This window comes from the organism of the source record quoted next, unplaced genomic scaffold, assembly GCF_019419815.1.
Source record: "Pyrus x bretschneideri cultivar Hongxiangsu unplaced genomic scaffold, Pyrus_bretschneideri_v1 Contig1, whole genome shotgun sequence".
NCBI classification, from domain to species: Eukaryota; Viridiplantae; Streptophyta; class Magnoliopsida; order Rosales; family Rosaceae; genus Pyrus; species Pyrus x bretschneideri.
The window spans coordinates 9517950-9540078 of record NW_025999390.1 but is presented as its reverse complement, the minus strand read 5'-3'; the positions used below and the strand labels follow the sequence as shown (position 1 = coordinate 9540078).

Sequence of the window (22129 nt, the reverse complement as noted above, 5' to 3'; positions counted from 1 at the left end):
ACCTGTTCCCGAACGTAATGGCAGTCAACCTCAATGTGTTTCGTTCTCTCGTGAAACACGGGGTTTGATGCGATATGCATGGCTGCTTGATTGTCACAAAATAAGGACATAGGAAAAGTTAAAGGAACACCTAAATCACACAGAAGACCCTTGAGCCAGATCAACTCACACGCAGTTGAAGACATTGCACGATACTCAGCTTCAACACTTGATCTGGCGATAACAGTTTGCTTCTTACTTTTCCAGGTGACCAAGTTTCCACCGACAAATGTACAGTAGCCAGTGGTGGACTTACAATCGATTACATTCCCCGCCCAATCAGCATCGCAATACTCCATGATTTGGGTGTTGTCATTCTTCTGCATGATGATACCTCGACCCACTGATCCTTTTAAGTAGCATAAGATCCTTTTAAAAAGGGTCAAGTGCTCAAGAGTCAGGGAGTGCATGAATTTGCTCACAAGACTTACAAAATAAGAGATGTCGGGTTTGGTGATTGTTAGATAAATCAATTTACCAACCAATCGCTGATAATGGCTGATATCTGTGAGTGGTGTGCCCTTCAAGCTAGGTTTATGCTTGCTGTCAAGAGGAGTAATAGCCGGTTTAGCATCGCTCATGTTAGCTTCCTTGAGCAAATCCAAGACATACTTTCTTTGGTTAAGAAACAGTCCCTTGTGCGAGGTTGCCACTTCTATACCAAGAAAGTACTTCAATATCCCAAGGTCTTTAATTGCAAACCTTTGTCTGAGGGTCTGTTTGAGGTTGAAGATCTCATCAGCATTATCACCTGTAATTATCAGATCATCAACATAAATCAGCACAACCAATTTGTCCACAGCTCCTATGCGAACAAATAATGAAGAATCGGCATTACTGCTTTTGAAACCAACACTAGTGAGAACTGAGCTCAGTTTTGCATACCAAGCTCGTGGGGACTGTTTCAGGCCATAAATGGATTTGTGCAATTTACACACCAAATCCAGTTCATTGCTTTGAGGATGCCCTGGTGGCAATTTCATATAGACTTATTCTTTGAGATCACCGTGCAAGAATGAGTTTTTCACGTCCATTTGGTACATGGACCACCCCTTGTTTACAGCGACAGACAATAACACTCTCATTGTGTTCATTTTGGCAACAGGTGCAAACGTTTCTTTGTAATCCACCTCGAATGTTTGAGTGAATCCCTGAGCCATCATTCTTGCTTTATGCCTCTCAATTGATCCATCTGACTTGAATTTGAGTTTATAAATCCATTTGCAACCCACAGCTTTCTTGCCTATTGAAAGTTTGGTGATACTCCAGGTGTTGTGTTGATCTAGGGCGTTAAGTTCCTCTTGCATTGCTTCTTTCCACACCTCTTGGCTGTTGGCCTCATGGAAATTCTGAGGCTCCTTGTAACTTGATATGGCGCTTAGGAATGCAGCATGGGCTGGTGTCACTCTCTTGTACGACACACAATTGGAGATGGGATGTGTGGGTTTGTAGATGACAAAGTCTTGAAGTCTTGTGGGAGTTTTCCTAACACACATTGGATTGTGTCGAGGAGCAGACCGAGTTGTTTCACACTCGTTCACATCATCTTGATTGTCATCGTCTTCATGCAGTGTACCATCAGAATGAGACCCTTCATTGCTATTTTCATTGAGAGATGCATCAATGTTGGCATGGCTGAGATCTTGTTGTTGTAGAGCCTCAAGTTCGATTCTTGGTAGTGGGAACACATCCAAGGAGCCATCCCCTTGTACGGTGATTTCACTTGACTTGCTGAAAAAAAGGTTAGTTTCATGAAATCGAACATCTTTGGACACAATTAATCTCTTTAGTTGGGGATTATAACACTTATATCCCTTTTGTGTAGATGAGTAACCAAGGAAAATATATTTAACAGCTCTAGGATCTAATTTATCTCGGTGATGAGATTGAATCTGCACAAAATAGATGCAGCCAAAAACTCTAAGGTGTGAAAGGTCAATTTTTCTTCCTTTCATGACCTCTAGGGGAGACTTGAAATTCAAGACTCGGCTGGGTAATCTATTATTGATATAAGTAGCTGCCATAACCCTTTGGGACCAAAATCTCTTTGGTACATTCATTTATAGCATTAGAGCTCTTGTTTTTTCAAGTAGATCATGATTTTTATGTTCAGCTACGCCATTTTGTTGAGGTGTGCCAACACAACTTGTTTGATGCATGATGCCATGAGTGCTTAAATATTGTTTCATGATATGGGACATATATTCGGGGCCATTGTCAGACCTTAAGGTTTGAATTTGAGAAGAGAAATGGTTTTTAACAAGGTTATGAAAGTCCTTAAATACTTCCATAACTTCATTCTTAGACTTTAGAAGATACAACCATGTGACTTGAGAGAAGTCATCGACAAAAATCACAAAATACTTATAGCCATCAAATGATTCACTAGTTGGTCCCCATACATCTGAATGAACTAGTTCAAAACACTTACTAGCCCTGGACAAGGAAGAGTTAAAAGGTAATCTAATGGCCTTAGACAAGTGACATGTTTCACATAAGATAACATCCTTCCCTAAGTTTGGAAATAAAGTTGACAAAATGGGTGGAGAAGGGTGAGCTAAACGTTGATGCCACAATTGATTATCTTGGATGGGGTTGAACTTGGCTTGGAGTCCTCTGGGATTGCTCTTTGATATGTAATAGAGACCATCTAAATAAAACCCTTCACCAATCATCTTCTTGGTAGCATAATCTTGAAAGATGACATTGTGAGGAGAAAAAATGGCTAAGCAATTCAAGGTATTTGTGATCTTTCCCATAGATAGAAGTTGAAATGGGAAGGAAGGAACATATAAAGCCATCGATTCAATTTCATCTGACATTAATTTTATTTTTTCCTTTCCTAAAACCTTTACATTCTCACCATTTTCAATTGAAACTTGAGAAGGATTTGGAAATTTTTCAAACTTTTGAGACTTAGATACATGGTTGGTCATATGATCTGTGGCACCCGAATCTACAACCCAAAAATCATGCAACATATTTATTTTAAGAGCAGTTTTAAAGGCTTTCACGATACCTTGCATGTCCTCTTAGGGTACGAGTTTCGTGTCTGCCAAGAAACCTGCAAACTTGCCGAGCAATGCCATCGAGTTCCCTTCTTCTATGTGGTCTGCATGGTTAATTCCAGCCCCTCCTTTCTTGCCTTGAAGATACGACATAAACTCATTCATGAGTTCAGCTGGATTCGATGTAAAGTTCTTGAACGGATCAGACCCCTTGGAGGTGGCGGCAGTCACATGATTTGCTCGATATGGAGTACGGTTCACCCTTTATACACCCTTGTTGTCCTTCATGAAATCTGGCTTTAACTATGGGTGTAAAATCCAGCATGTGTCTTTAACATGACCTGTATTATTGCAGTGTTGGCACTTCAAGTTCGGATGCTTTCCTTTGTACTTCCTTTCATTGGTTATATATGCCCTAGCCTCAAGTACACTGGCCATTGTACCCATGTTCATGACTTTTCTCCTTACTTCTTCACGTTGAATTATCGCACATACACTGGTGAAGGAAGGAAGTTTAGTGTTCATGAGTATGTGACATCGTAGATCTTCATAAGTTGAATCGAGACTGGACAAGAGTTGAAATATCTTGTCTTCTTCTGCTCTCTTTCGTAGCAGTGCTACGTCAGTTGTATGAGGGCGATAAATTTCCAACTCATTCCACATGCTCTTCATGCTTCCTAAGAGTTGCACAAAAGGCTTGCCATCTTGTTGCAGATCGGAGATGTCTTTCTTTAATTGGAATACCCGTGCAGCATTGGTCTGACTGTCATACATTTCTTTGACAGCCTCTCATAGCTGGTATGAGGATTCAGAGTAACTTAATATTTCAGCTAATTTACGTTCCATGGAATTCAAGAGCCATGACATAACTAGCTGATCCTTGCTAAGCTAGGATTCATAGGTTGGTGAGGAAGCATCAGGTACTTCGATGCTTCCATTTATGAACCCTAACTTGGACCTTCCACCTAGAGCCATAGACACTGCTCTCAACCAAGGCAAGTAATTAAACTCATTCAACACGACTGAGCTTAATCTTTGATTTGGGTTGACATCCACCTCATGCACGTTCATGGAGGAAAGCACTGGTGAACTTTCAGCTTCTGATACTAATGGATTGTCTTCAGCCATTTTGAAGATTGAAAACGCTCGGATAGCAGTATAGCAGACGCAGGTTAATTTTCCTGCTCTGATACCATCTTGATTTTCAAAGGTTGTATTGTATTTCCATCATGAGTTCTTTACAATTGTACAACAATATATAAGGAGATTGACTCCTTGAATTACGCCACAACATGTGGCTTAGGGAAGACAAATAACAACTCCTTGAATTAAGGGACTTGACAACTAAGATTAAGAAGATTGACAGCCCAAAGATAAACCGGACTCTTAACCACCTAGGGACAATCAATACCCAGAAAGAACAAAGAAGAATAGTTGACCAATCCCCCTATTGTCTAGTATTACCGTAAACCTACCCTAGTATTCAGGAAACCCTAATAACCACTGGACTACTTCCAATACAAATGTAAGAAGGAACAAGATTAGCTTCTCAACCGCGCCTGCATTTTCAGTCAAGCCTGCATTTTCATCGGGGTTGCAGTTCGGAGATCTGAGCATTATTAAGCGAACAACTTACTGGCTGCGGCGTACATATGTTGTCCACATTATCGTAATTTTTTACTGAGCAAGCCGCCTTTGTAGAAGTTGGAACGGCTTGAGTGTCAGATTTGAGCATGGAATAAACTTCCAGCATTGTCCTTTAAAGGCAGCATGAGCACCAATAAAATTCTCCTTTAAAGGCAGATGGTAGTCATACGCAACAACATGCGCCCAATCCAAATTCCTTTTCATAGATTCAACCGGATAAATGAACGATTCAAAAGTGGGAATATACCTAACCGCCATTGTCAATTTTAATCGTGGCAGACCAGAGTTTCTTGCCTCAGAAGTCACAGCAGCTCGCCACTCATCCAGTAGCTTTTCCATAGTGATCGTACCTGAGGCTGTGTTAAGCCAAGGCCAGAGTAAGTCTATACCTTGAAAGCCATAACGTCTTGCCACTTCGATGGAGGACTCAATGAAAGACTTTCTATTCGAAGGAATTTCGAGCATTTTAGACTAGACTGAAAAGTTTGCTCTCTGAACCCAAAATTAGCTGACTTGCTGCTGTTTCTCCGTCCCATATGGATAGGAGCGTTGTGATTGATGGGTTTTTGCGCTTGACAATATCGGTGAAGCTTGAGAAGTTTTGTTCATGAGCAGAAGGGATGGAGAGCTGGTAGGTGGGGGAATTCACGTTGGCAAAAGCACAACTAAGATGTGTGAACAAGGCAGAGTTTACCTCCGGTAAAGGAACGTGGCTGCCCGTGTGCCAGTAACCAGCTTGAATCCAAGTTTGTGCAGAAGAAAATGAAAAATTACAAGAAATAAGGAAGATGAAGAGGATCCGGTGGGAAATATTTTTGGATACCATAGAAATAAACGCTAGCTACTTCGATTCTGTTGGAACGAGATACTTTGCTTGGCAAGTCAGTGGTGACGACAGCAATTGGGCTCTTTCTCAAACAGGTTGGTGGATGGTAACCTATTTATTTTTGAAACGTCTCTCTTACACGTTGCAAAAGCATGCACGACACGATAACAAATTAACATCTTTTTGATTGACCGTCTATGTTTATTGTTGTTGCAGCTTCAACTACTTGGGGATGAACATTGCTGATACATTTACCTACAACTACACTATATTTGTAGACAAAATACCTTGCAATAAGGGCTAATGAGGCCAAATCAACAATAACCGTTTTTTATATATCTATTGTGCTATGAGTCTATGACTTTTTTTATTTTTTATTTTTTTTATTTCCTCAATTGATACTCTACTAACTTCGCCAATTGTTTTGTTTGCTAGTGACTAATAGAGGAGCCACTTAGTATTACGGTCTAGTGGTATTCTTATTTTTTCTAAGTAAGAGGTTTTATAGATTCGATTCTCGCCAAATGCGAATTTGAACCACATTATTGCTAGCACATTGTGAAGCTAAAGCCAACTCATTCCCCTTAATGTAAAAAATATCAAGAAAAAAAAAGAAAAAAAGAGGCGAATGCCATACTAATCTGACTTTTTAAGGCTATGGTTAATGTGACCTCACACACCAAATAATAGTAATAAGCGGACTTGAACATCTTATCGGGAATCTATCCAAACCAATTACTTATAATGTTAAATTCGGCATTTGTAAATTGTATCTATGATTCTATGTGTGTCCACAAATCATTTGGGAAACTTGTTTGAAAGATTTTAAAGTCATTTGCCGTGCTAGTTTAATAATGCATTTTATGTGAATAAAAAAACTTACATATGATAATACAATGTTAAATTAAAATGTCACGTGATGGTAAATTCTAAAGTAATGGTGATCTTTACCAAAGTATTAATTATTGAATAAATTTGATTTAATCTATTTACTATATAAATATAAAAATGTAATATTATCTAACAGTAAATAATAGGATGCGCTACAAATGAATCCAACGGTGGAAAATGAGAACATTTTTTCTCACCACCATAAACTATGGTGTATGCTCATCATACACCTAATTAATTGACAAGTGTCCTCACACTTAACATTGGTTAATTTTTTTCAAACATAAAAAAATAACATTTATTGTGAAACTTAACTAGAATTAAGTGAAAGGACATGTGTCAATTAGTTAAATGTATGATAAATATATACTATAGTTATTGTGGCGAGCAAAATGCTGTGGTTAAAAAAAAATAAAAAATAAAAAAAAGGGCCACACGTGGTTTCACGCATACGTCGATCTCACCGATACAGCAAATTAGGTTGACCCTTCGCCACTCTTGACCAACCAGTAGAGCCCCTCGCGCTTGCGAGAGATAAAGCGACTATAGAGTCAGTCAGGGAATGCTCAGCGCATCGGTGCCCGCACCCACACCGTGTTCTCTCCAGGCTTCGCCTCCCCACCCTCGCTCCAACCACATCGCCGCGCGCGCTTCAATGGCCTCCGCCGCAGCTCGCAGCTCGGCTCATATAGCAGTCGTCGGCGACGTCGTAAGTCTTTCTCTCCCTCACTCTCTGTGAATTTCGGAAACCATCGCGGGTTGATTAATTAAATTTCGTTTTGTATTTCTCTAAATTTTCAATTTTTCCGTTTTGGGTTTTTTGAAGCATGATCAGTGGAATCTAGAAGAAGATACGAAAGCACTTGAACTGCTGCAGGTATTTACATTTCCCCCTCTTCAGTATTTTCTTCAACTTACCAAAAAAAAATAAAGAGAAAGTTAAAATCTTTGTTTATTTGGGATTATATAAATTTGTGTTAAATATTAGGAACCCTTTTGCCTGAATTCTTTGTTTCTAATTCGGGACCGGGTTATACATATTTGCCCGATTATATTGAAAAATTGTATGTCCTACCAAGAAATCTAATAAAAGTTTGTAACTTTATATCGAAATGCAGCCGGATTTGGTTCTTTTTACAGGCAGGTTTCATTCTCCCTGACTATTTCGTCTACCATATGTCTTTCGGTACTTCCCGATTGGTGAGCTGAGTAATTAGTAACTTTGGTTGTTTGATAAATTCATGACGTGTCCCTCCCTAAGTGTTGTAATTGTGCAGATAAATTTGTTATCACAATATAGCTAAACCGAGTTTAGACATTTAAGCCATGTGTGGTCATTTTTACGTCGTGGTTGTGCACTATCCTGGCTGCTGAGTTTTATTTGTATTGTGAAATCTGTAGTTTACCTTCCTTTGTCTATTTTGGCCTTTCCCTTTCCTCCATTTTGTTCAGGTGATTTTGGTGAAGAGAACGTTGAACTCGTTAAGAGCGTTGCAAATCTTTATTTTGCTAAAGCAGTTATTTTGGGAAACCATGATGCCTGGCATACAACACAGTTTTCTGGAAAGTACGCTGTTTCTCTTTTTCTTTTTCTTTTTTCTTAATTATTCCTTATGCTTAAAGTTTAGGGTTCTTCAGACACCCTAAATTGTGCGGTGCATGCATGCCTTTGCGTCAAGTGTGTTGATGTAATGCTGATTCTTAGTCCATGATAATCTGGTTACTTTAATATTTGATTTCAAATATCAGGAAAAAAGACGGCGTTCAACTTCAGCTAGAATGGTGAGTTTGTCGTATCTTAATGATTGTCAAACATTCTAAAATTGCTATATCTGTTGCATTTTTGTGTACCCATTATTACTTAATGTTCCATTGAAATATGATATCTTTACTGTTCTAGATGTCGTTCTTACATAATATGCTTGTAATATTCAGTCTCGGTGAGGAGCACGTAAGTTATTGGTGTTTGGACTATCCTACATTGAAGCTGAGCGTTGTTGGTGGACGACCTTTTTCTTGTGGGGGAAAGAACTTATTTCGACAAAAGCTCCTGTCTACAAGGTGTGTAATGTTTCTAGCAGTTCTTGATGAAACATGAAACGAGAATTTTATTGATTTGTTTGCTTTCTTATTCAAAAAACAAAAAATATAGTTGGCCCCGATACAAAGTAGCATCCAAGAATTTTGTACTCGTTTTTTATGATACCATGCATGAATCACATTTATCATGCAAATTCTTCGGAGAAAGTGTTTTCCACAATAGTGGCTTAAATTCTGACTTAATGTGCTGAAACATCAACTACTTAGGTTTGGGGTCCAAGACATGGATGGAAGTGCTAAGAGAATATGCAAAGCAACTTCGGGCGCGCCTGAGGATCATTTGGTCATGATTCTTGCACATAATGGACCCACAGGTTTATCAGTCTGCTGAAACAAATCATAATCAGGCTTTTGGAGCCAAACTTGTCACTTCATTTAAATGCAGATTTCTGAGTTCACTCCCTGTGCAGGTCTTGGTTCTAACATGGATGACATATTCGGAAAAGATTGGGTGTTTGGAGGTGGAGATCATGGTGACCCAGGTAATCTGATTCGAACCTCCACTCAATCACTGCAATGGCTTTTGTTATGTTTTTAAACGTAGTGACACATAATTGATGTGACTTTCCTACTCGGCCCTTTAGGTTGCTGCATGTTAATCATGACCTGATGAATCTAAGAGGCATGTCATTCATGTGGTTTGTTAATCTAAGTCGAGATTTAATAACATAAGCATTGTTCGTCCGGTACAGATCTAGCACAAGCCTTGTCCCTCTCAAAAGAAACTGGCAAAATCTGTGCTCCACTGTTGGTGTTTGGTCACATGCATAAAGAGTTAGCAGATGGGCATGGTCTTCGGAAAATGATTGTGGTTGGAGATGACAACACTATGTACCTCAATGGGGCGATTGTTCCTAGGGTTAAGAGACTGAATGTTGAACAAGGCACACCAGAGTCCTGTGGCACCATGCGCGCCTTCACCTTAGTGGAGATCTTGAACGGAACAGTTGATAATATTGTTGAAAGTTGGGTATCAGTTGCCGGCGATAGGATCACATTGGAAGAGGAGCACTTCTTGTTCAAAAGTGGCGATAGGATCACATTGCCGAAATTGGATGTTAATTTGAGCCTGATTGCATATGTAAGTACGTTTTCTGTCCACAACTGTGTTACAAGATATCGACTCCGATGCAAAAGGAATATGGTTGTTTAACCCCGTTGGATGTATATGCTATTAGGGTTCCAAGACAAATCATGTTTGTACGAGGAACATGAAACTCCTTTCAGTAAACTCTTATTTAACCATTAATCTATTTTCTTGAGTATTGATCTATTCAAAGATATTTAAATTCGAGTGCAACTGCAAGAGGATTTACTGTTCTAAGAAACTGACTTAATTCACGTTTACATTTTACAGGATTTCTCCCTTTTGCAATTATGTCCCCCTTTCTTTTTCTTTCCTTTCGTTTTCCCTTGGTGCACAGACTCCAAAGCGGTGTAAGGCCTTTTTGACTCAATATTTTTTGTATTGGTTGGTGCATGCACTTAACTAAAGACCTACCCTGTCGTTAATTCACTTATGAAATGTTGATCCAAATCACAATTATTACTCTTAATTTGTCGAACTTTAGTCCTAATCTAGTGAACTAATCATAGGGGTTTAATTCAAGAGAAATGCTAAGTAGACTGTCTTACAAGTGGGACTCTTTATGGATTCTCTGTCATTTTATCTTTTAGCACAACGGTTCATAATATTGGCACGAGAGTTGACGTTAAATTGTGAGGTGGTAGAGAATCCATGAAAAATTTCACCTTGGCATTTCTCTCAATACAATGAGATCATGATTATGATTGCAGCTGTCCAACAAACAACCTAAAGCCTCATCGACAATGCCCAAATTTGTAGAAATAAAAGTGTCCATATTATTGCGTGACAACTTAAATATTTCATCAAACAGTTGATGAATATCATCATCTTTATTCTATTGAGCTTTCATGTTCTTTGATGCCTTGAATTTATTTTTTGGCAGGTCCAAACCGAGTACAGGGCACTAAATATGGATCAATGGATACATTTTTACCGTTTTTGCAATGAGGTAAACTTGTGTTTGCTTTTATTTTCTCCAGAAATTCCGGTTCCTATGTTGTTGTATCTTTACACATTTTAGTTTCTTCTTCTTTGGCTTGAAATCCTAGCCGTGATTTTGGGAGGCTAAACAACATCACTCGATCGAGTAAAAGATTATGATAAGACTCTTTCCGTGTAAAATATTTGGTATCACATGAAAAACTACGAGTTCGGATTGTTGTTTCTTTAGTTTTGGCTGATAAGTTTTCCAGACCTGAAAAATTATGATTCTGATCAAGCATGGCCGGTGATTTTTGATAACTTTGTTGAATGGGTGAGAGACAAGCAAAGCTAATTCCGGCATCCTTACATTCCCTTTTGTTAGAATACACTGGTTACTCTAAGAAGGTCAAAGAAATCTCTCCTCCTAATTCTTTCCGTTCCTTTTCATCGGGGGTTAATATCTTAATTAACTTAAATTGCATCCCTTATTTTCCAAGAAGAATGTTTTAGTTCTACAATTATAATTGACTTCGTTCGGTTTGGTCCATTTGCAGGGCTTGTCAAGAATTCCGCCAATCGGTTCTACTACCAAACCATTTGTGCTTGAGGGGTTTTGTTTTCGTTTCAAATTTCATTTGGGAGGTGGTTCGGAGAGATGAGAAATGCTACAGTTTTGTGATGAGGAAATTTTGCAAGAGTCTAATTATACAAAAATGAGGTTGCAATTTGTTTTTGGGAGGTATGTTTTTCACTGGCCGATTGGTAAAAACGTTGTGCTTGTATTATGTAATTTGTGATATTCGAAACTATAATTTATGGGAAGGGGAATTTAAATTTGGGTGTTAGGAGGCACACATACTGCCCTTTGCGATTACGTGGATCGATTGAGATGAACATTTTCCAAAATATAAATTGAATGTGGCTCTTGATCAAATAAAATAACAAATCTCCAATCTACTTAGATTCATGCTACAAATAAAATAATTAAGGTTCATTTCAATAATCTAAACACTCGCTAATCACTCGATGAATCGATGCTTTACATACTAAATATGAAACAGCTGCGAGTTTCCGGTAGGGAATTCGATCTTTTTATCTTCTCATTCGTCAAGAATCCATGACTTTGAAGCTGCAGTTTTAAAACAATTCATTTGTTAAGAAATTGATTTGGAAGCTAAATTAAGATTCATGCAAAATTAGGATTTAACTAGCAAAAATGCCCGCGCTTCGCAGCGGATTTTGGGATCTTAACCCATAATCTATCAAAGTCACTTCTAAATAATTCAAAAATTAATCAAAGCAACTTAATTTACATTGTATAATAAGTCTTTCAGTTTCATCTAGATTGTAACAATCCGTCCCGGAATTTACGGAAGAAAATGAGTATTTTTGTATTTTCACTAAATTTGGGGGATACCTTCCTTTTTAAAATTGTTTTTGAGCCTTAATTGGTGAGCCCAAGGGGCCCACCCCCTGTTTTGTTCCCGGTTCCCTATCCCTTTTCCTTTTTTTTCTTTTTTTTCTGAAAAGTCTCTCTCCTCTCCTTCACTCTCTCTTCTCTCTGTCTTTCTCTCCCTCTCGGTCCGACAAGAACACACACACACACACACACCCAAGCCCGCACCTATAACTCTTTTCTGACCCCGTGGTTGTGTTTTGGACGTCAAACCATGAAGAAACCACCTCGGAGACTCTTTCCCAATTTTCCGGCGAGCACCGTCCCTTTCGAGGCGATTTCCGGCCAAACCACGGCGAGTTGGCCGGCGTGCGAGGTATCAATCTCTTCGTCTCGCTGAGTACTACAACTTTCCTTTTTGTTTCACCTAATTTCATTGAGTATTGAATAAGTTATACTCATTTGAATCTTACCCAGTTTCCGGCGACCTCAGTGACTTTCGAGGTGTTTTCCAGCCAAACCACGGCGAGTTAGACGTCGTGTGAGGTACCATTCTCTTCGTCTCTTTGAGAGCTACGATTTTCATTTTTGAATCACTTGATTTCGTCGAGTAGTAACAAAGTTATGGACGTTCAAAGTTTGTCTGAATTCCGGCCGAATTCCGGCCTTCTTCTCCGGCGTGAAACCCAGCCCAAGAAAACACCCAGGCCTTCAGGCCGTTTCCTTTCACCACGGGCCTTAGGCCTGTTTTGGTATTTGGCCCAAAACCCTAACCCTTTATGTTTTTATTTTTATTTTTGTTTACTTTAAAACCCCAAAGGCCTTAGGGCCGTGTCAACCAAGCCCAAAACCCTTTTTAATTGGGCCTTTGGGCCGTGAGGTTAAAGCCCAAACCCAACCTACCTAAAACCTAAACCCAATTATCCTAACCCAAACCCTTTAGGCCCAACCCGGATCCAACCCAAGTCCAAACCCAATACCCAAACCCAATTCACCTAAAACCTAAACCCATTTACCCTAACCCAAACCCTAAAGCCCAAACCCGTGGGCCTGACCCGTTGACCCGGACCCTGACCCGTTGACCGTTGACCCGGTCAACGGTCAACGTTGACTTTGACCTCGGGTTGACTTTTTGGGTTTTCGTGCGGGACCCCTCCTAGGCTAATTTCGACGTCCTGAACCCGTTTCCGATGTCCGTTTTCTCAAATTCAATCGTTTGAGTAGAGTTTGACTAAATGTACCATTTATGTGCTTAGGGGCGATTTTCGGTGGCGTTTCCTTCTTTGCTAGATGGCGTGGCTTTTCGACGGTGAAGTACTGTGAGTGGACCCCTTCTAAAAATGCATGTTTGATAGTATAAATGCATACATGAAAAGCATGATTTGATGATTATGTTTTATGAAACGTTTTACGAGATAACATGCTTACTGAGGCTAGTTTGAATTATTACTATTTTTCCTATAACCCATGTTCTTGTAGAATATCTGATGGATGACGATATGATATTTAGAACATGTTTAGAACACCTCTTTATAGTATAGATGATGGATGACTTTATACTATGAAGTTGATTTTCAATATATGTATGTTCACTGGTTTTGTACTTACCTAGTGGTCCTTTCCGCTACGGGACGTAGGGATAGATCCGGTCCGTCCCGGGCGACGGTTTGGTGTTGGCATAGGGCCTGGAGTGTGTTTTCCTCTGACTGTCTGCTCAGAGACGGGGAACCGGCACGGGGCCTGAAGTGTATTTTCCTCTGACTTTGTGCTCAGAGACGGGGAGCCGGCATGGGGCCTGAAGAGTTGTATCGGACATTCACTAGTGTTTATTATTTATGCGAATTATGATTTGAGACATTGCACGACATGCTAGGTTTCGGAAAACCTATGTTTATCATTATATATATGTTTTCATAAAACCTGGGGGTTAGTACGTTGATAACTGTTTTGTTATATATATATATATATCAACTTGGTCCACTCATGTTTGTTTTGCGCCCCCTTCAGGACTTAGAATCGAGGCATACAATCCCGACGTCCAAGCACTTCCGCATCGGCATCTTCGAGTCCTTTCGGTGTAGGACCCACTCCCTTGGTTCATTCAATTTTATATTATTTTCTTTTAGTGTTCTAGATTAGTGGTGTGCCCTGAACACGGTCCTTATTTGCATATTCAATATTCTTTTATACTTATAAACCTTATTTATCCCTTGTTTTCAGCATTTGCACTCAATAAATGGCTTTCGTCACCTTCGGGTGTCGGCCAGCACGTGCCTATCCTGGTATTCGGGGAATATCGGGGTCGGGGCGTGTCATAGATTCTATTGGATTTGCATTAAAAGCCTATGTACCATCAAAATAGCTAATTTCTAAGTCCTAAATATATACAATTTACATGATTTTTTATGTATTCTACAACGTGCTTATTTAATTGTCCCAAATGTGTAGTAGTAGTTGTTGGTGATGTGGCAAAATGCACCTGCACAGAAATTCAAAACTAAATCCTGATTTGAGATTGTGCTTGTTTAATTTCTAAGTTTTACCTGTTAAATCATGGTGAACCAATATGACAATATCATAAATATCTTTTTTTTAACTTTTTGGGATTGAAGACAAGTCGAGTCATCTGTGATGCCGCAGAAAATTCTTGCAATTTCAGCAATATAAACAAAGCATGTATAAGCATAAATAATAAAGTATTTGAGATCAAATAAGTTTGTTCACACTTACAGCGAGGCCACGGCCATCGGAGCCAAGTCATAAAAGAGCAACACACTTAGAAAACCACCAATTTGATCATGAGATCTGATTACTTTGGGTCTCAAAATCTTCATATTTGGCCTCTAATCTTCTTGCTCGACTGAAAAGGTTTCAAATAGTGAATTGAAATGTAAGATGTACATTGTCAGTGAGGCCACGGCCAACGAAATGTTGAATAAGGGTGTTGTAGTTAAAGAAGTTCTTGTGCAATTTCTGAACTTCTTCTTTTAGGGGCTCTTGATTTTTCTTCCTCAGTGATTCGACAACACGTTCGTCGAAGAGCATCTTGAGGTCGAGGTTGGATGGACACCCAGAGAGGGAGACATCAATCGAGAGACTTGAAGGGAGGTCCCAAGAATGGCTGAGATATCAAGAATGGTGGGACCAATGGGGCCGAGTGGAAGGATTATAGTATTAGTGGCCGAGCACCAAAAGCTTAGAGCTGCCATAAGAAACTCTTTGTCCATGACGATCTCGATGGTCGAGAGCTTGATAGCATCATAAATACCGAGAACCCTCTATTCTTTATTGAAGAACTTCTCCATCCTTTCAAGCCACGCTACCCAGGCCGCAATAGTTGAAGGCCAAGCTCCTTGGGGTTTAGTCGATTCCCACTTCGACCAATCAAAACCTTGAAGCAAGGGTTCTAGGCAGTGATCTTTGAGGAGGTTGGTAATGGACGCCGAGACATTGTCTTTAAATAGTGGTCCCAAGATCTGATGGGAAGCGCTTGAGTCACCTGCAAATCGCAGGTTTTTTATGGTGCTCCGGTCAATAAAGTCCCGGCACTTGGCACATTCGTCGGAGAGTTTGGAAATGAAGGTGTTGGAAGCCATTGTGGAGAACTTGAAGGATTTCTGGGATGAGAATTTCTGGGTTTTTTGGGATTTTGAAGACAAAATGGCGAGAGGATTTTCAAGGTTTCTGGAAGCGTAAAATGCAAATGGAAGGGATTTAGGCATTTATAAGCATTTCGAGAGAAAGGTCAAACGTTTGATTTTCAAAAGCGTTTAATTTTCAAACTTTGGGGCAAAATCAACCGGGAAATCACAAATCATTATGGATATCCAGGGAATCTAGGAGATAGGATCGAGGTTTTCGTGGTTTGAGGACGCACGATTGCGTGTTGCGGCAGATTTAATGCATTAATATGGAAGAGATGTTTCGGCTGGCGCATGTTTTCGAGGGTCATGATTAAGGGCTACTAGGTTAACCAAAGGATTGACACACGGCAAGACGCGCAGGGGAATTCGGATCGTGTGATCGTGCTTCATAAATGCGCTCGATGGTTGAGATGTTTAAGGTTTTTCATTATCCTGTAGTTATCTTGTAGGGTTTAATTTCACTTCTTCAAGGTTGAAAATCGGCGAAGGAATTCTAGGCCGAAGACCTCAAAAGTGAAGGGGCAATGTTTGGGCCCAAAATAATATTAGTGGGTCGAGTGTAGGTTTATGTTCAGCCCAAAGCTTTTCCAAATGTACTATGCGGTGCCTAGTGATCCTAAGCCGCTCAGTTAGGGTGGTCGAGTCCTATTGCAAGGATGAGTGATTTGGATAAGAGTGAATGGGTCGAAGTCCTAATGCAATGAGGATTCTCGGCCGAAAATGAATACAACCTGAAAAGGGGGTGAGTTCAAAGTCCTAATAGGAGTAGCATTGGTCGAGATAAGGTTGGATCAGAATAAGAAGTCCTAATCCGAATATGGTTTCAACTCGATCTTAAGGAGGATTTGTTGCTATAAATAGAAAGCAGAGTGCATCATTCAAAACCCCTCCAATTCAACACACAACTGCCATGCACAAACCTCTCAAACATCTTGAGATTTTTTTATTTTCTTTTTCCGGTAACACATCTTCAGTTTGGATAAACAGCACTGTGAAGGCAACCGGTGAACATCTTCAGTTTGGATAAACAGCATTGCGTCGAGGCCGATTGGTTACCTATTCAAGTCTCGGTCGAGAAGGATTTCCAAATCCTTATTGGCAGAGGTCATCATATTAGGCTTCTCGGCGACATAAGGTGTTACAAGTTACTACATTCGGCACATTGAACGCTGAGTGGTTTTATGATTGGATATTCACAAATGATTTTCAGAGTTCGGCATTCTGACGGCCAAACCACATTTACCATCAAGACATACATCTCTTTTGAGTACCTGTGTCTATATAGTTTGGAGCCGGTTCGACGTGCTTATACTCTTACGAATATAATCACCGTGACCGAACCCGGCGCCGACGATTTGTGAACTTCGCAGAACTAGCAACCTTGTCTTCAAGCTTGAGAACCCGAAGGCCGAGACGTTTTCCTTCCTCGATCGCAGTTGCAAGATCAAGAAGTCAGTAGCGCATTCAACGCAACATCAACAAATTTTACTCCTCGGCCAAGCTCAACCAACGAGTTGGCACGTCCCGCATTAACCAAAGGATATAGTTAGCTCATTAGTTACTCGGCCTGTGCGCCACGTAGGCTTTGTAATTTTTAGGATCAACAATTTCACTTACGAATTATCCAGTCCAATCCATCCTAGCACACGTCTGCCCACGACCGACCTTTTACAAGCTGGTTAATCCGATTGTAGCACCAAACGAATCCACAAAATTCTGTAACTTGCAATATGTCTCTAGTAGGATACAATGACATAACCACTTAAGTTCTGTCATTTTCTCCTTTTTCCCAGTTTATCTGAGACCACATAACTTGCCGTATACACAATTGTGGTTCGGAAGGGTCACTCTAAGCAAAAGTTACACTGCCGGGTGGCCCTAGATTGGCCTTACATTTGCCTTAAGATGCACAGATTGGCATGGTCTACATTTTTTGCGTATGGTAAGAACATATACATTTGTCATCGATAATTGTAATGGAAACTTTTGCCGCCAAACTTTTTGTGAAATTTAAGAAGGAACAATTCGAATTATGGCGAAATTATCTTTTGCCCGTGTAAGCAATCGCAAGACAAACTTTACCGTAAAGTTCCTGGTAAACAGCAGAAAGTCCAAACTCAATAGAGAGTTTAGCACGAATTAACTTTTGCTTGTTTATCTAAAGAGAAGAACAAAACAAAATAAATGGCTACCGTTACATACTAACACAGAACAAATTTCAATCAAACTACAACCTAGGACAGTGTCAAATCATTAACCGAACAAATTTCTAACTCCAACGTGAGATTAATTTCTTCGTCTTTGTTGGTTCTTGGATAGATTATGTAACATTTGCGTTGTTAACATTAAAAGTTTTGAGTGTGAACAAGAATTAGTGATGTGGTGTAACGGATGGCGTTCGGACATTGTAGACCATAGGACTTCAGTTGCGTTCGGTCGATGGATGCCGGACATTTCATTTAAGTTCAGTCAAACTCTGCCGAACTTTAGTTGAAATTCGGTGGGGTCTGCCGAACTCTTATACGGCCTAAGTGAATGTTAATTCACAACGTAGGGACTACTTTTCCTACCAGAAGATTATCCGCTGTGATAATATTGTTTTCCATCAATAAACACATTCATCCACAATATGTTAACATTTAGCCCTTAAGTTTTCCGAGTCGAGATGGATTAATTACTTAGCATTTACCGCTCATCGGGCTACAACTTCTGAGATTGTTGCATCATTGATGGAACAAGCTTCTGGCCGCGGTGTGGGATTAGTTTCTTCATCTTTGTTTCTTTTTGAGAAAGCTGGAATTTTGGGATTTTCCATTGTAGCTCCTTCATTTTGTAGCATTGAAGAAATTTCCAACATCGAAGGCCTATCATTTGCATTTTCTTGAACACATAGGAGAGCAATTTGCAAGCATCTCATCAATTTGCATAAAGAATGTGTATCGTCAAGTGCGGGATCCATAAACTCCATCCCTTTGCCTTGTTTCCAAAGTAAATATGCCTGAAATTGTTGAATGTTTCATGCCATGTAATTGAAACGCAAAGATTTAATTCGTAGAAAAACCGAAGTAAATATTAATTCTGAAGTGACTGTGGTAATTGAAGAAACTTACATATTCTAGTAGGTTTAAGTCTTCATCTGAACCATAGTAGGGGGCATTCTTCTTGCCACTTATGATCTGTAGAAGCAGAACTCCGAAGCTGTAAACATCTGATTTAGTGGAGTATAAACCTTTCTTAACGTATTCTGGAGGTACGTAACCACTGCATAGAATGATTTAGAAGAATTACTAATTACGTACGTAATGAAATAAGCTCAATTAGAGAGTATAGCTTCGATAAGAAATAGAGTCACGTACTATGTTCCAACAATTCGACCTGTATTTGCTTCGAGTTCATCCTTTGCAAAAATTCTGGCCATACCAAAATCCGAGATCTTAGGCCTCATCTCCTCATCAAGTAAAATGTTGCTAGCTTTCAGATCCCGATGGATGATTGTCAATCTTGAGTACTCTTGGAGGTAAAGAAGTCCCTGAGTAACCCCTTCGATAATTTGAACCCGCTTTCTCCAATCCAATTCATATCTTCTAACAGGATCTACATTTAGACAGATATTTTCCAATCAGTTCTGCATTGAAATGTATCAAAAAATGCATGGGTCATTAGAGACAGCATACGAGGATCATATGCTAACAAGCTTTTCATTATATTTAGCTTAAAGGTTTGTGGCACAGAAAACAGCTAAATCTCGTATTGAGTTACCAAAGAGGTAGAGCTCCAAGCTTTTCTTTGGCATGTACTCGTAAATCAGCATTTGTTCATGGTGTTCGATGCAAAATCCCAAAACCCTAACAAGATTTACGTGTTGTAGTTTTGCGGTGAGCATGACCTCGTTCTTGAACTCCTCAAATCCTTGAGTTGAAGCTTTTGATAGTTTCTTCACAGCGATTTCTTGTCCATCTGGCAATACTCCCTAGTAAGTTAAGCATACACTCATGGTTAGCAGCACGTTTAATGGTTTTGAATCTTCCAGTAACATGCTTATTATAAAAGTTCACCTTATAAACGGGGCCATAACCGCCCTCTCCAAGCTTATTTTCAATCGAAAATCCATCCGTTGCCGCCTCAACGTCAGCAATGCTAAATATTTTCATATTAGGAACGTTGCTGTTGAATTTTCCAGCCGTGTCTGCTATATCTTTTGCCCTGGATTCTGATTCCTTAGCTGCATAATTTGAAGGAAACAAAATGGTTAACAGAAAAAGTCCAAAATACTAATCCTAAAACGTAAATATTTAAAGCTTCAATACTTTAGGCCCCAAAAAAAAAAAAAAAAAGAACATACGTCGTGCACAGAGACATACTATAAGCTATATACCTTTTGATTTGTGCAGTCTCATACGGAAGTAAGTCAACGCGGAGCCTAGCACGAGAATAACTGAAGCTATAGTGGTCAAAACGATTACAAGAAGTCTCCGTTTGTTTTGTCCACTGCTTCCACCCTCTTGAGCTGTGAGCATATAAAATTCGTCATTACAAGTCGGAAGGAATGCATTGTTGGGAAAATTTTCGACTTAAACGTCCAAGTTTAAACAATCATATTGTTAATCTTCTTCAACAAACAAAACCAAAATATTTTATTGTCCTGTCTTGACTGCTAATTTCTGACTTTTTTCAAATAACTAGGCAGAAGCGTTTGTACACGCTTGTTTATTTCGGTCCATTAATTTATCTTTGATTCACTCGATCCAAAGGCCAAAAACAAACAGAAGTGTGTGCTGTGGGGGGGGGGGGGGGGGCGGCGGTGGGCGGGGTGGGGGGTGGGTGGGGGTGGCGGCGGTGGGGTGGGTGGGGTGGGGATGAAGGGGAGGTGGGGGAGGGGAGAGAGAGAGAGAGAGAAAACGTGGGCGAAAGTTACTTTCTTTTTCTTACCTGCAGCTGCAAGAGAAAGCACCCAATTATCATCATGTGAGACCTGCCAGATGTAGTATCCAAGCAAATTGTGCTCCTTAGCATAAGAAACTTTTATTTTCACAACTTCAGCATCATCGAAACTGATCCAAGCCGAATCGATCACACAGTACTTCGCTACATAAGTAGCATTGTAGACTATGTCAGCCCCATATCTATCGGTGTAGCCTTTGATATCCTTGTAGCTCATCGATCCATCCATGGTAATAGCAGGACCTTTAGCCGGTGCGCCAATAGCGCCGTCCCTGGGATTGCTTAGCGTCCAAGCATATCCATAGAAAGGCAATCCCAAAACCAGTTTGGAAGCGGATAATCCCCTGCCAATCCATGATTTGATACCATAGTCCGTGTTCCAGTCACTCGATGTATCGTATAGTGCTGCATGAGCACCGGTGAAATTGGTCCACGGTCCGTGATAGCCATAGGCCAAGACATGTACCCAGTTCAAGTTGGCCCGGATTGATTCAACCGGGAAAGCGAAGGACTCAAAATCTGGCTTGTAGTGCAGGGCAGCAGTCAAAATCAGTGGTGTTTGGCTGTTTTTTGTGGCTTCAGAAGCGATAGCTGCCCGCCACTCTTCAAATAACTTCCCCATATTGGTCATGTCCGAGCTTGTGTTAGCTGAAACCCAACAAAAGTCTAGGCCTAGGAAGCCATAACGCCTTGCGAAAATTATCGAAGAATCAATGAAAGACTTTCTGTGAGAAGAGCTACTGACCATGGTTGAAATGACACCGTAGTCTACGTTTCCACCGCCAATGGAGACGAGAGTAGTGACTGATGGGTTCTTTAGCTTGACGGTTGGCGTGAAGGTGGAGTAGTACTGCTCCGAGGGGTCGGAGGAGAAGGAAGAGAGCTCATAGGATGATGAGTTAACATCTGTGTAAGCGTAAATAAGGTGAGTGAAGAGCGGAGAGTTGATGTCGGAAATAGGGAATTTGCTGCCGGAATACCAGTATGCAGCTTTGATCCAAGATTGTGCCTCCGAAGGTTGGAATCTAAAACCAAAAAAAATATGGAAAAAGAAGAAGAATGGTGGAACTAAAAATTTGGATACCATTGAGAACGGCGAGATAGTTGATGTCAGAGACGGAAACAGGATTTCACATTGCAAGTCGTGGTCCATGGAAACAGGATTTCACATTGCAAGTCGATGAATAAAGTGTGGACATTGTCATTGAATAACCGGCAGTCGGTAGGAACATTGACGTTGAGAAGTATGGGTAGATGCAAAGTAATGATCTCCAGAGAGAAGTATCAATAAATAACAACATTAACGTCAATGTCAATGGTGTCATTCATCTCCATAAAATTAAATATTGGGTCAACAAATTAATAAAATCAGATGTTGAAAAGTCTTTACATTTGGTATGATTGGGTTAGGTAATTTAATTTTTTATTATTATACAGTATATTTTAGACATTACACGTAACGTGATGACAAAGATAAAGATTAAAAAAAGTAGCGTCAGTTTCATGGTAGAAGAATCTACCGTTCGGCACCGCAATCTAAGGAGCTGGCTTCTCTGCCCTTCCACTTCTCATACACTTTCATCCCTTCTTATTTGTACGGTTACGGTTAAGTCACATCAATATTTT

General features: G+C 40.0%; 3 protein-coding genes across 6 annotated transcripts; 1 reads left to right on the top strand and 2 right to left on the bottom strand.

The window, feature by feature from the left end:
- Window positions 1-4248: 4248 nt before the first annotated feature.
- LOC103962837 (class V chitinase-like) lies at window positions 4249-6386 on the bottom strand. The gene is given in 2 exon segments (XM_048584548.1): window positions 4249-5189; window positions 5191-6386. Coding segments are annotated over 2 exon segments (795 nt in total). The 5' UTR covers window positions 5521-6386; the 3' UTR covers window positions 4249-4724.
- A 513-nt stretch (window positions 6387-6899) lies between these two features.
- Window positions 6900-11358, top strand: LOC103962833. Of its 4 annotated transcripts, XR_007258506.1 has the most exons (13): window positions 6900-7120; window positions 7238-7288; window positions 7530-7551; window positions 7864-7978; window positions 8161-8193; window positions 8347-8472; window positions 8719-8825; window positions 8922-8993; window positions 9204-9596; window positions 9869-9948; window positions 10482-10547; window positions 10779-10927; window positions 11077-11358. XR_007258506.1 is itself a non-coding variant. In XM_048584522.1 (12 exons), the coding sequence occupies exons 1-12, from the start codon at window positions 6974-6976 to the stop codon at window positions 11179-11181; spliced, it is 1317 nt and encodes a 438-aa protein (XP_048440479.1). In that variant the 5' UTR covers window positions 6902-6973; the 3' UTR covers window positions 11182-11358. The 4 variants fall into 4 exon arrangements, 3 of the variants coding, with proteins under 3 accessions (XP_048440479.1, XP_009373876.1, XP_009358491.1); XM_048584522.1 differs by lacking the exon at window positions 10779-10927 and having other exon boundaries at window positions 6902-7120; XM_009360216.3 differs by lacking the exon at window positions 10779-10927 and having other exon boundaries at window positions 6903-7120; window positions 9204-9592.
- A 6789-nt stretch (window positions 11359-18147) lies between these two features.
- Window positions 18148-21754, bottom strand: LOC103949119 (G-type lectin S-receptor-like serine/threonine-protein kinase At1g11410). The gene is made up of 7 exons (XM_009360217.3): window positions 20492-21754; window positions 19938-20069; window positions 19618-19784; window positions 19322-19532; window positions 18919-19156; window positions 18673-18823; window positions 18148-18560 (listed from the first exon to the last, which is right to left on the bottom strand). Exons 1-7 carry the CDS (start codon window positions 21654-21656, stop codon window positions 18255-18257), a joined length of 2370 nt encoding a protein of 789 aa, XP_009358492.3. The 5' UTR covers window positions 21657-21754; the 3' UTR covers window positions 18148-18254.
- Window positions 21755-22129: the final 375 nt, after the last annotated feature.

What these genes read in the sequence shown, in the direction of transcription:
- LOC103962833 (XM_048584522.1), top strand. Translation starts at nt 6,974, where the DNA reads ATGCTCAGCGCATCGGTGCCCGCACCCACACCGTGTTCTCTCCAGGCT. An exon ending in TGGAGATCATGGTGACCCAG is followed by an intron (nt 8,994 to 9,203) that starts GTAATCTGATTC and finishes CGTCCGGTACAG; the next exon opens with ATCTAGCACAAGCCTTGTCC. An exon ending in TGCACAGACTCCAAAGCGGT is followed by an intron (nt 9,949 to 10,481) that starts GTAAGGCCTTTT and finishes ATTTTTTGGCAG; the next exon opens with GTCCAAACCGAGTACAGGGC.
- LOC103949119 (XM_009360217.3), bottom strand. Translation starts at nt 21,656, where the DNA reads ATGGACCACGACTTGCAATGTGAAATCCTGTTTCCGTCTCTGACATCA. An exon ending in GTTATGGCCCCGTTTATAAG is followed by an intron (nt 19,533 to 19,617) that starts GTGAACTTTTAT and finishes TTAACTTACTAG; the next exon opens with GGAGTATTGCCAGATGGACA. An exon ending in GGTCGAATTGTTGGAACATA is followed by an intron (nt 18,824 to 18,918) that starts GTACGTGACTCT and finishes CATTCTATGCAG; the next exon opens with TGGTTACGTACCTCCAGAAT.